Source organism: Zootoca vivipara, chromosome 14 (genome assembly GCF_965207765.1).
Source record: "Zootoca vivipara chromosome 14, rZooViv2.hap1.1, whole genome shotgun sequence".
Classification (NCBI taxonomy): Eukaryota; Metazoa; Chordata; class Lepidosauria; order Squamata; family Lacertidae; genus Zootoca; species Zootoca vivipara.
The window spans coordinates 1683986-1697963 of NC_142597.1; the positions used below are offsets into that span (position 1 = coordinate 1683986).

The 13978-nt window shown below is 44.0% G+C and overlaps 1 protein-coding gene across 6 annotated transcripts in view; it reads left to right on the forward strand.

Annotated features, from left to right (window-relative positions):
* The window catches only part of PLEKHA2 (pleckstrin homology domain containing A2), a 106096-nt gene that overhangs the window by 87343 nt on the left and 4775 nt on the right, over positions 1-13978 (forward strand). For all 6 annotated transcript variants that reach the window (XM_088657627.1, XM_088657631.1, XM_035138974.3 and 3 more), the window contains 2 exons: positions 1408-1471; positions 13532-13609. In XM_088657627.1, coding sequence (XP_088513753.1) covers positions 1408-1471; positions 13532-13609 — 142 coding nt within the window. The remainder of the gene's footprint in view (positions 1-1407; positions 1472-13531; positions 13610-13978) is intronic.

The window sequence follows — 13978 nt, forward strand, 5'->3', positions numbered from 1 at the left end:
TGAAGCTGTCCCAGAAACTCCAGCGGGTGCAGAATGCTGCAGCAAGGCTCCACACGGGGTCCCTGCCATTGGGAGCATATTCACCCAGTGCTTTTCCAGCTGCACAGGCTCCCGGTGGAGTACAGGGTCAAATTTAAGGTGCTGGTTTTGACCTTTAAAACCCTTTATTGCCTAGGACCCTCGTACTTACACGACCGTCTCTCCTGGTATGCCCCGCGGAGGACCTTAAGGTCCATAAATAATAACACCTTAGAGGTCCTGGGCCCGAAGGAAATCAGATTAGCCGCACCTAGAACCAGGGCCTTCTCAACACTGGCCCCAACCTGGTGGAACGCTCTGTCTCCTGAGACCAGGGCCCTGCAGGACCTGATTTCTTTCTGCAGGGCTTGTAAGACAAAGTTGTTCTGCCTGGCATTTGGCCTAGAGCCAACCTGATCCCCTCCCCCACTTTCCCTTTCTTTTTCCCTTTGAATGAGGCTGCATTTTTATTTTTAATTTTAATGTATTTAGTCTTGTTGTTGAGTTATATTTTAACTAGTTGTTTTATATTTGGTGTTAGCTGCTCTGAGCTGGGGAGGGCGGGGTATAAATGAAAATTTATTACTATTTTTATTATTATTATTAATAATAATTTGGGGTACACACACAGGCCATGCATATCCCTGGTATTCATGTCTCCAACGTGAGCAGAGTCAGAGTCAAGGAAGTTACAAAAGGCAAGAATGCCTAAGGTGGATGTTTCCACTGTTGGAAAGCGACTGGGGTCTCTCCCGGCCCTGCCTGGAGATGCTGGGAAGGGAAACTTGGAATTGATGTAGGCAAAGCAGCTGTTCTCTCACTGGTGGTTGCAGGTTTATTTTGTGTTCCAGAAGATAACTTAATAGTGTGGGAGAACTGTTGTTTTTTGCTGGCATGTGTGTGCATGTGTGTATTCCTATTACATGGTGTGTTGTGCAGCGGTAAATTAATCAACACAGAGTCTTCTTCATAAACAGAATAAAACTTTTACTTAAGAAAATAAACTTGTTTAGAAACAGCATACCGGAAGTTAAAGAGCATACAGTGGAACCTTGGTTTACGAACACCTCGGGTTACGAATTTTCGGTTTATGAATGATTGTAAGTAAACCGAAAGTAAGTTAGTAAACCGGAAGTAAGTAAACCGAGGTTTCCGAGGCAGTTTGCTGTTAATAGTTAGCGTAGTAGCAGTTAGCAGACTTGAATGATTGTGTCGGCCTTGTAGGCCTTGCCTTACTGCTCCTGCTCTTAAGAACCTTTGTCTCATGACATGGTGCAATAGCCATTTAATGTCTTGCCAAAGGAATACTGCAACACTTTTGTGGAATAACTGACATAAAGAAGAAAAGTGTGGTGTCAACATGTTGGCTTTTCCTTCTGTGTTTTCTAGTGATCTTCTAATGCGGGACAATCTCTTTGAAATCACAACGAGCTACAGGACCTTCTATATCCAGGTAAAATACCCTCCTTACTGACCAGTGGAAACTTGGCAGGTGGGGCAGTTTTTCGGGAGCACCCTAGGGGTTCCTTGGAGAGAAAATCCTTTACGAACCCTGCCATCAGGGACCCTTTAAGACTCCTTTGCCTCCTAGGTCAGATGGCTGCACTGACTGGAGCTGATGGGAGTTGTAGTCCAAAATCATCTGGAGGGCACCAGGTTGGAGAATGCTGGCATAAAGCTGGGATGGGGGGAGATGGCCAGGAGCTCTAGGTTCTCCTCAGCTTTCTCTGACTTCCTCTTCAGGGGAGACTTAAGAATTACCAGCAGCCCAGAGAGCCTGGCTGACATGGCTGGCTGCTGTTCAGATGTAGCAAATGGGAAAGGGGCAACACGACCGAGTCTGGGTATTTTTAGCCTTGGTTTCTCCCTGTCCATAACAACCGATAATTCATGGATTTAATGAGGGTGAAAGAGGAGAGCGCAAAATGTGGTCTGAAGCTCAACATCAAAAAAACCAAGATCATGGCCACTGGTCCCATCACCTCTTGGCAAATAGAAGGGGAAGAAATGGAGGCAGTGAGAGATTTTACTTTCTTGGGCTCCTTGATCACTGCAGATGGTGACAGCAGTCACGAAATTAAAAGACGCCTGCTTCTTGGGAGAAAAGCAATGACAAACCTAGACAGCATCTTAAAAAGCAGAGACATCACCTTGCCTACAAAGGTCCGTATAGTTAAAGCTATGGTTTTCCCAGTAGTGATGTATGGAAGTGAGAGCTGGACCATAAAGAAGGCTGATCGCCGAATAATTGATGCTTTTGAATTATGGTGCTGGAGGAGACTCTTGAGAGTCCCATGGACTGCAAGAAGATCAAACCTATCCATTCTGAAGGAAATCTGAGAGATCCTGAAGCTGAGGCTCCAATACTTTGGCCACCTCATGAGAAGAGAAGACTCCCTGGAAAAGACCCTGATGCTGGGAAAGATGGAGGGCACAAGGAGAAGGGGACGACAGAGTACCAGATGGTTGGACAGTGCTCTCGAAGCTACGAACATGAGTTTGACCAAACTGCGGGAGGCAGTGCAAGACAGGAGTGCCTGGCGTGCTCTGGTCCATGGGGTCACGAAGAGTCGGACAAGACTAAACGACTATAAACAACAACAACAACAACAACTTTATGTGGTGGCATATAATGTAAATCTGCAGCTATAGAGGCTCCTGTGACAACTTCTTTCTTGAAGTTGCGGCACAATGGAATTGATCTTTTAATTATTATTAATAAACACAGCATGAAGGATAAAGCTTGACGGCTTTGCTGTTAAAGGCATAATACTTATTTTCTGTCAGAAATACTGTTTCAGGTTTAAACAAGAACTCTTACCTATAATCCCCCCACAACAGAACTGCTTCGATTAAGTCTATTTTTTCCTAGAATGGCTATCTGCTTTTACTCTGCCTGTAAAACATCTCTAACCCTCTTCGCTCCACATGAGGAAATTAAACCAGTTAATTCTGCCTGACAAACAACTCCCTTTGCTACTTCCCTAGTCCAGGCCCTGCCAGTTAGAATGCCAACTTCTCTCTTTACTCTCTCCTGGTGGGCTGTTTCTCCTCCCTGCCGTGATTGGCGAAGAGCCTCCAGGAGGATGACCCAGTGGTCTGTCCATCACACCAGGGTCTAACTGCACCCCAGAACACCCCCCAGAATATCTCCCTACTGCATTTGATGAGTCATAGTCCTCAGAAGACTCCTCTGTGTAGAGATGGGGAAGAAATTCAATTTGGTTAATGTTTAAAAGTGAACCTAGCAAATTTACATTTTCTAAAACAGTATGAGAACTGAAACACAGGCATCCTTCAAAATTTGCACTTCTCCAAATTTTGCCTTGCAGTTCTCCAGCCAAGTAGGATGTACGAAAATGCTACTTGTGCATAAACCAGTGGCGGACTTTAGGTCTCTAATTTCAGCAGCACCCTGATCAGTGCTAAAATTTAGTGCCCCCCCCCCCTGCACTCTGTTCTACAGCATTGTTGTGTTGTCCCTGCAATGTAGCACCCAGTGCAGCCAAACTGGGCACGCTACCCTAAAACTGCTTCTGCATAAAGATGCATGTATTGGGGGAAATAACATACAACAAATAACATACATATTCGGAAAGGCTGTGTTACGAATATATACGATAGAGATAGATAGATGATAGAGATAGATAGATAGATAGATAGATAGATAGATAGATAGATAGATAGAGATAGAGATAGACATACTCAATGAAATTCCATACATAAATGTGTATATTAGAATAAATTTGTACTAAAATGCTGACAACTTTTCATGACTGGTTAAGAAATACCACAAACCAATGTGGGAAAGAGGAAACTTGAGAGAAGCTAAAATTGACAATTCCATCCATCCCTACTATCAAACCAGAATACTTCCATAGTTATAAATATACATCTGTGTATACTGGTCCTCAAGTGATCAGTACACATTATGCAATTTCAAAATTTGTTCCCAGTTGGGAGGACTGTATTTGTTTTAAAGTTTTTTTTCCTCAACAGTTAATTTAGCCCTTGACAGTTAACTCTGGTCTTGCCCTGCCAAACAGGATGCTTTTCTGACAACCTTTCAAGCAGAAAGGGTTGAGTGAGCTGAGACTTTGTACACAGTTCCTTTTTGGCCTCTGGGCCTCCGTACCAAGGGCAGCCTGCTTTTGCAGCTATTTCACTTCTCCATTCCATCATATTTATAGTGAAAGTTATTTGTGCAGGTGCAAAAGAGAACCATAAAGATGGGGATTGTTCACATGTACAGTGTGTGGTAGAGCAGGTCTAGGTCTTTTTTGAAGAAGACTTCTCCATTTATGTTTCCTGTGTTACGCACCGTTGGGGAGGAAGCTTCCTAAATACACAATCCACCTGAAAGCTACTTTGTGCAATCCCCACGGATGTGAATGGGAGAACTGTACATTGGAGAACTGCACAGGTTGGCCATTTCTAGTAGAGATAGGGAACAGCTGGCCCTACCACCATCTCTGCCCTTGGGCCACAATGCCTAAGGCTCATGAGATTCGTGGTCCAATAACACCCAGAGGGCAACAGCTTCCCCGTTTCCTGGCTTAGAGCCTTCAGCAACAAGTGACAATGGACAGAGTTGGGGTTTTGCACATGGTGCTCAAGAGTCCAGCATATTCTCAAGCTGTGCATGATTCCTTGCTATTCATGGACATAAAAAGAGCCTGCTAGACCATTCCTTTTCCCCAGAAATAATTTTTATTCATTTTGTCATAATAAAACAATATAACAACAATACAGAAAAAAATAAAGAAGAAAGAAAAGAAGAAACACAAAAGACATACACGATAAGCAAAATTTTACTTTCATCTTCTAACTTTCTAAACATAATTGGATGGGCTTCCTCAAATCCCCCCTATCTGATTTTCATTTAAATTCATCTTTGGGAGTTTTCATACATCATAACTTTAACTCATTATTTAAACATGTCTTTAACCTATTGTTCTCAAATTTTAGCCTATTTTCATCTTTTACAATTTCCATAATCCTATCTTTAACTATTTTAATCTTAATTAAATCATATCACCTAATATTTATCCTTTTATATACCATTACTTCATTATACAATAATATCCTTTAATAAACACATTTAATTAATTTCAATTCTCACAAAATTAACCTTATATTCCATTCCCTACTACCTCCTGTCTCTTCTGAAGATAACCATCTTTAGAAATATTTATATTACACTTCTCATAATTATTTATTATTTCCTATCTTTCCCCACCATCTCTTCCCTCTGGTCACTAACTCTCCCAAATCAGTTTGGCAAGTTCCATAAATCAGTCCAATTTCTGTCTGGATTAACCTATACCTCTAACACCAAGATTCCTTCTTCACCCCACTCCCTTTCTAGCATGTTTTAAAACCCAAATACCTTTCCTCCCCCCACTGCCCCCTATCACCATCAACCCTTCTATTTGGCATCCACTTTTCCTGACTTTTCCAATTTCTTTCATTAGCTTCTGTCGCAGAAATAAATCCTGCTCTCTCTCTTTTGCGCAAAAACGAAGTTCTTCAGTACTTCTTGTTGGTTTTGCTCCCTTCCTTCATTATGGACTTTCAGCCTCTCACCCAAAAAGTCCCCCACTTTCTCTTCTTTCTGGACTTTCTGTCTCTCACCTGCAAAGTCCTCCATTCTTGTCTCTTGTTTTATTTCTGTAATATCTTCTTCAGCCCCAACAATTTGTTTCGACCTTTCAATCTGAAGTCGATTCGTTTTTACTTCCATTCCAATTTCCGAAAGCAGCCTCAAGACTTTCTGTTCAAAACCAGATGGTGTATCGTCTACAGCCATTCCTCCTCTTTCAAGGACACAGCAAGATTGAGAAACAGGAAATGGTGAATCCTTTGTCTCCAGACTTGAAAGTGAAAAGTTATTTTCCAACTGGCAACATAATATCATTCTAAATTCCTCTTTTATTCCTTAAAATCCTTAAAGCACCCCATCAAGAATAGGTTACAATTTCTATTAGTAGCAATCCAACCTCAGTCTGTCCCTTCCCCAGGGCTTCGAAGCCTCGGAGAACAAAGCAAATTCCTTAATGATGATGGTGTCTCACCTTCCAGCTTTTCTCATTCAATTTTTCCAGCATTTGCAGCGATTTTTCTCAGATAGCATTCCTCCTCCCCTTACCCTGCTTCTGGGGAGGAATTTTCAGCTCAATCTTTAGAAGTTTTAAAGTCTCAAAAAAGTGTTCTCGGCTTCGGGAGAATGTTACTGCCTTCCGACTCAATCAGTGGTCAGGGACTGGCTTCCTTTCTAAATCCCTTCCCCGTGACCAATTAATTGGACCAATTAAGTCCAATTAACTCAAATTTTCCTTTTTTACTCACGGTATTCAATTGTCCAGATTTCTTTACAATTTAAAGAAGAATTGACCGCTCAAGATCCTCCGGAACAGTAGCTTCGCACGATGAAGGTAGCAAAAGTATCCACAGCACCCACGTCTTCCACTCAGCTCGCTCTCGGGGGCTCTTATTAGCGCCCTCCGGGGAACCGAGGAGACATCAAGGGCCAAGGGACCACTGCCAGTCTGGAGAGGCCCTTTGGAGGAATGAATGTGTTGGCTCCGCATATGACCTTTGGCTCACCAGATGCTGCAGGATTACCAGTGCTAAGGAGGTTTGGGTGGGAGGCTGTGGGAAGCCCTGAGCACAGAATATCAGTCTACACAAGGGTACAGAAGGTGGCCAGCTCAAGTCTCTGAGAACTCAAGCAGCATCGGATGTTGGACAGCACCAGAGTTGTGTCATGTGGAATATTTTTAGTTGGTTTTGATAGAGTTCACTCAGATTTGGAACATAGGAAGGTGCCTTGCACTTAGTCATACTGTTGCTTCATTTCCCTCGGTGTTGTCTATGGCAGCAGCTCTTCAGAGTTCCTCATAGCCCTACCTGGAGATGCCAAGGACCTTCTGCATACAAAGCAGATGCTCTAAACATGAGGGAAGATCAGAATGATATGGGCAGGTGCGTGGTGGATATCACCAAAGGAGATAATAGCAGTAAAAAGGGAAAATTTAGAAGGGAATTGGCCAACATATAAAGGTATTATTGGAAGAAAATGAAGGGAATATAAAACTAAAGGAATATGAAAAGGTTAAAAAATATTTAAATGTTTGGCTGGCATATTTCCAAATTAATCAAAGATTACAGTGTAGCTTTATTGCTGATAAGGGTCCTTTAAGTTGCGCCCAGGCAGGACAGAGATAGCCAATAATGACACCGGGGGGGTTGAATCCAGAGAAAGAATTTAATTCTTAAATTTAAGAGACTCAAGGTGGCTAGTTCCACAACGAGAGTAAAGAAACACAGATTTCAAAGCTTCTTTATACACTTCTTGTGGGCTCCTTTCCCCTCCCTGTAAATGTGCGCACGCAAGGGGTTCACGCACGCAAGGGGGTCACTAGTACACGTCCTGTGCGTAAACCCTTAGCCTTCAGTTTACGCGTCAAGCTAGCACTTCCAGTAGCCTTGAGTGAGACTACGCAGCTGATAAGTCCTTCTGCGTTCCAGGCAGGACCAGCTCATCTGGCCTTGATAGCTTAGCTGGGCATCCTGTTCCTTTTGCTTTGAACTTTGACACACTTTGGTGCAGAGACACAGAGGCACTGAAAAGCAAGACATCCCAGGGCTACAGCCATACAGTCAGAATTTATACAATGCAAGCAATGCAAACTATAAGATCCGATTTGGCTCAATAATACAATTAGCAAATCACTCCTCCACATTCCCCACTTTTCCTATTTGGACCGACGGAGCCTTCCGTCGCGTCCCAAGGTACTGGTTGGTATTCCCGTACCAACCAATAAATTGGGGCCTTAGCATTCAATGCACCATCATATTGGGAATTTGAAAAAGGATACTCAAAATTTGATAAAATATTATTAGAAGGGGACAAAAATATATGATTTGTTATTAGAATGGGACACTAAAGAGGAACAAACGAAAGAAGTTATGATTAAGTGGGGACAAGATTTAGGAAAAGTAATAATGATAGAGAAATGGGAAAAATTATGGATAAGAGATGCTGTATCAAATTTACCCCAAATTATGATTTAAGGGGAAATGTCCTAAAAATGGGTGGCATCTTATCCCGGCGAAATTGGCGAAGATATACAAAGGAATTGAGAATACATGCTGGAGGTGTCATGAGGAGGTGGGCTCGTATATGCATGTATGGTGGCAATGCAAAATAATCAGGGAATTTTGGGATAAGATCTATATAGAAATGAAAAAAATATTGAAATATTCTTTTAAAAAAGTTCCTGAATTATTTCTGCTAGGAATGTTAAGTGAAGACATAAATGAAAAAGACAGGTGTATAACAATGTATGCTACCGCATCAGCCAGACTTCTGACCGCTATAAATTGGAAAAGTGATGTAATTCCGAAAATAGAAGATTGGCAAATCAAAATGGTAAGATACCAAAATATGGCAAGGAAAGTAGGAGAAAGCAAAGGAATATCAAAGCAGAAAATTGATCAAGATTGCAAAAAAATTGTGGAAAATGCTGATCTTTTAGCAGACAGGTTAAGGGTTCAAGAAAAATAAGCAGAATGAATTTAACATGCAAAAGGCATACAAATAGAAATTTGGATATGTAAACCGAAACAGAGAATAGGCTGGAAGTTAGCACAGGGTGGAGGGTGAGAAAGGATGGGTAAGGGGCATTTTTTCTTTTCTTTTTCTTTTGTTAGTATTTGTTAGTATTTTTTCTTTTGTTAGCAAATATCCTGTTACTGGAATCTGTATTTTATGAGTTTGTATTTTGTAAATGAATTTGATCAGAGTTTGAATTTGATTTATAAATTATTGAAGAATAAATAAACTTTTTTGCATCAAAACAACAACAACAGAATAATAGGGGCAGGTGGAAAGGCTGTTTTTCAGAATGGTTTTTGCAAAGCAGATGGCTGTTCTGTGCACATGTCAAGGAGTTGCACTTGGCTGAGTTTTGTTTATCAGTCACATAACTGTGGGAAGGTCTTGTGCAGGGGAGCGTGCCAACATCACGCTGGGCAGCACTTTGGCTCAGAAGCACGAGATCATATGTTTGGTTTGTAGAAGTAGGCAGATTCCATCCCTGGGATCTCAAGTGTAAAATATATTGGTTAGGAGGACCTAAGGCCGTGGACAACAGCTGCCATTCAGAGCAGGTGGTATAGGTCCCAGCGGTTTGATTCAGGGCCCATCCATACCTCAACTTAATATGGAACCCCTTGTGCCTCCTTTAAAAACACCACTCCATGCGACATTCTCCTGCAACTGCTGCTCACACACACTTTCTCCTTCCTAAATCTGGAGAATCCCTATGCAATCGATGTAGCAGCCCCCTGTGGCAAAGACCCTCAGGGTGTGAAGCAGGGCAAGGAAGTGTGTGGCCTGGGGAGAGTCCAAAGGGCCAGATAGAAAGGCTTGGAGGGCCACATTTGGGGCTTATGCCTGAGGTTCCCCATTCTTGAGCTGGGCCAACAAGGTGGGAAAGTGCCAGGGACAGAGGCCTTCTGGGAATTCAGTGGACCAGGAAGAAAAGGTTGATTCCTGCAGGCAACAAACCACAGGAATGTTTGGATTCTGTTCAAAGTACATAGCCCAGAGCTTCTTGGAGGAGAAGCAGGATGTAAAGCAATAGGTCTAGCTTGCTGGCCAGCCTGAACAGCAAAGAAGCTTCTGCTCTTGCTGAGTCTTGTACCTCCACCTCTTTGACACTGCCATGGCATCTCCCACAAGACCTGTTCACAACAGGAAGTGGGGCTGGCCGCTGTGGTGGAGGGATAGCCAATATGGTGCCTGCTGGATGCTGTTGCACTACAACTCCCATCAGCCCCAGCCAACATTATCAATGGTCAGGGATTGTGGGCATTGTAGTCCATTGACACCCAGAGGACCATGTCAGCTACACTGATGTAGTACTTTGGCATGACTGCAAAAGGAACAAACAGTTACTTAATCTGTATCCCACCTTTCTTCCAAGCGCCTCCAAGGGTGGCACCCATGGTTCTCTCCTCACCTACCTAATTTTATCCCATGTGAGTTAGATTCAAGCTGAGAGATATTGATGGGCCTAAGGACCCCCCAGTGAGCTTCCTAGCTGAGCAGGGACTGACTCCTTGAGTCTTGAGTCTGAGACTCTTATGCAAGGAACTGCCAACCTTTATCTGCCTAGAGGCACATTTGGTGCCCCCCTTGGGTCACTTTACTCTTCCCAGAGATCTTGGCAGAAGTTGGAGCTAGTGGAGTTAATCTGAGACTTGGAAGGCACCTTATAAAATGGTGCATGCATGGAAAAGTGGATAGAAAAAAATATGTTCTCCCTCCTTCATAGCTCAGGGTCATCCAGTGAAGCTGAATGTTGGAAGATTCAGGACAGATCAAAGAAAGGACCTTGTCATGTGCTACAGAGTTAAACTACGGGACTCTCTCCCACAGGAGGCAGTGATGGCCACCAACTGTGTGGCTTTAAATGAGGCTTGGACAAATTCATGGAGGAAAAGGCTCGCCACATGGCAACTCGCCACAATGTCTATGGTCTGCCTCCACAGCCAGAGGCCATCATGTTTCTGCATGCGAGTTTCTGGGAACCACAGGAGGGGACAGGGCTCGTCGTGGGCTCAAGTCCTGCTTGGAGATTTCCCACAGGCATCTGGTTGGGCACTATGAGATCAGGATGGTGGACTAGGTGGGCCCAATGGCCTGATCCAGAAGGATCTTCTGATGTTCTTATATAGAGCTGAAATGGGGGGAAGTGACATTCTTCCAACTTCCACTTCCATAGAATCATAGAGTTGGAAGAGACCACAAGGGCCATCCAGTCCAACCCCCTGCCAAGCAGGAAACACCATCAAAACATTCTTGACATATGCCTTAAAGACCTCCAAAGAAGGAGACTCCACCACACTCCTTGGTAGCAAATTCCACTGTCGAACAGCTCTTAGTCAGGAAGTTCTTCCTAATGTTGAGGTGGAATCTTCTTTCTTGTAGTTTGAATCCATTGCTCCGTGTCCGCTTCTCTGGAGCAGCAGAAAACAACCTCTCTCCCTCCTCTATATGGGATCCTTTTATATATTTGATCATGGCTATCGTATCACCCCTTAACCTTCTCTTCTCCAGGCTAAACATACCCAGCTCCCTAAGCCGTTCCTCATAAGGCATCGATTCCAGGCCTTTGACCATTTTGGTTGCCCTCTTCTGGACATGTTCCAGCTAGTCAGTGTCCTTCTTGAACTGTGGTGCCCAGAACTGGACACAGTACTCCAGGTGAGGTCTGACCAGAGCAGAATACAGTGGTACTATTACTTCCCTTGATCTAGATGCTATACTCCTATTGATGCAGCCCAGAATTGCATTGGCTTTTTTAGCTGCTGCATCACACTGCTGACTCAATGTCAAGTTTGTGGTCTACCAAGACTCCTAGATCCTTTTCACATGTACTGCTCTCAAGCCAGGTGTCTCCCATCCTGTATTTGCGCCTTTCGGTTTTTTTGCCCAAGTGTAGTACTTTACTGTTAAAATTCATCTTGTTTGCTTTGGCCCAGTTGTCTAATCTGTTAAGGTCATTCTGAAGTGTGATCCTGTCCTCTGAGGTATTAGCCACCTCTCCCAATTTGGTGTCATCTGCAAACTTGCTCAGGATGTTGAATAAGACTGGGCCCAAGACAGAACCCTGGCAGCTCTATGCATTTTTCAGGGAAAGGAAAAGTAGGTCCCCTCTGCACCTCATAGGCAAGAGGCTCAGGAGCTTAGCAGGTGCCAGGGGAAGATTGCAAAGATATCATTGTGCTGCCCGTGGGTGACACATTGGCAACCCTTGCTCTGACTGCTTTGAGTCCCCCCACCCCAAGTAATCTGGTGTATATATTTTATGAAATACATAAATAACTACTAGCTTCTGCTGCTTCTCCAGTGTCTTTCTTCAAGGCCAGGATGAGAACATCCCCTGCTACTCCGTGTTTTGTTCACCCCATGCTGTGATGAGCAGCAGTCAGTGACAAGAACTTTCCCTTCCCTTGATATTTGGGGTGAGATCTAGCTACTAGTTATGTGTGGGCAAATCCTGTTGACTTCAGTGGGGCTTACTCATGTAGTTGAGCTGTCAGTCTGAGATTGTGCTGCCCATCTGGAAGGGAACTGCTTCCCTTTCTCAGAAAGCAATTTAGAAAAAAAAAAGGCCCTGGGGATTTGTTGCGTTTGGGGTGTGTGTGTACCAGTATGTGTGCTTTGGAGAAATGTATTTCTGAAGCCTCACTTCTGTCCCCTGGTGGAAGCTTGCATGGCAACAGGTGAATTTCATGTGCCTGTAGTGTAGACTCTATTTTGCAGACAGGCTTTGTCACCCCTGTGCAACAAACCCACTTAAAAACCAAACAAACCCACTGACTTTGTGGTTTGGGGAGAGGTGAGAAAAGGCACTGAAAAGTGTGGGATGAACAAATGACTAACAGGAAGAAATGTAAACATGCTGCAAGCAAATCAGAATGAATATGGGGCAAATGCTCCTTGTCATATCACTGCCCTGCATACAAATAAGAAGATTGCTCCAAATAGACTGCAAATAGGCTAACTGCCACATAAGCTTCTTGCCAGCAAGTCCGGTTGAATGCTTGATAAGCAGGTCTATTGGAGGGGCCCTTATATTTTTCAAAACAGGACATCAACCATTGTCTAGTGCAGGCATCCCTAAACTTCGGCCCTCCAAATGTTTTGGACTACAATTCCCATCATCCCTGACCACTGGTCCTGTTAGCTAGGGATCATGGGAGTTGTAGGCCAAAACATCTGGAGGGCCACAGTTTGGGGATGCCTGGTCTAGTGATTATCTCCAGCAGTCCTGGGTCCAACATGGAACTTAAAAAGGTAAAGGTCCAGTCGTGACCGACTCTGGGGTTGCGGCACTCATCTTGCTTTATTGGCGGAGGGAGCCGGCGTACAGCTTCCAGGTCATGTGGCCAGCATGACAAAGCTGCTTCTAGCAAACCAGAGCAGCACACAGAAACGCCGTTTACCTTCCCGCCGGAGCGGTACCTATTTATCTACTTGTACTTTGATGTGCTTTCGAACTGCTAGGTTGGCAGAAGCAGAGACCAAGTAACAGGAGCTCACCCCGTTGTGGGGATTTGAACCGCTGACCTTCTGATCGGCAAGCCCTAGGCTCAGTGGTTTAACCCACAGCGCCACCCATGTCCCAACATGGATCTTACACAGAACCTATTAGAGCCTAATCTGATTCAGGTTTTCACCCCTTCTTCTCACATTTAACACGATGGGAAGGAACTTTAACATGGTAGCCACTTGGCTAGGGCAGGAGTGGCGAACTGGCCCCACAAGGCAGCTATGACTGGTGGATGAGACTATCCACTTGTCAATTACCAGGTCTGTTCACCCGCAGACCCTCTTCTTGGCCTGAAATGTCATGGCGCAGCATAATCCAGCTCTCGGGATGGGAGTCTCGTGGGCTGTGTTGTTTTTGGCTAATGTCTGTCTTCTTTCTCTCTGCAGGCCTATAGCCCTGAGGACATGCACAGCTGGATCAAGGAGATCAGTGGGGCTGTGCAGGCTCTAAAGAGCTGCCCTAGGGTAGGTCATATCCTTTGCATGCAATTAGCTTTTCATGCTTGTTTTCTTAAGCAGACATCATCCATTTTAATGTCGTGGGCAAACATTTCAGAAATATCTCACTTCCTGGAGGCAGCTTTCTAGTCTCTGGCTTGATCCCACAGAAACAGGGAATGGAAAGCGGGTGAGATTGGAGAAATTAATGAGCCTTATGCAATGGGAACATGGATCTGTCCGCACCTCCCTACAGCTGCTGCAAGCAACTTGGCAAAACTTGCTTAACTTTTCCTTGGGGAAAAATATATTAATCATAATTCTGTGGTTTAGAAATTAAGCAGAAATTGGTGGCTAGAAATTGGAGCGACTTTATAACCCACTCCCATCCCATGC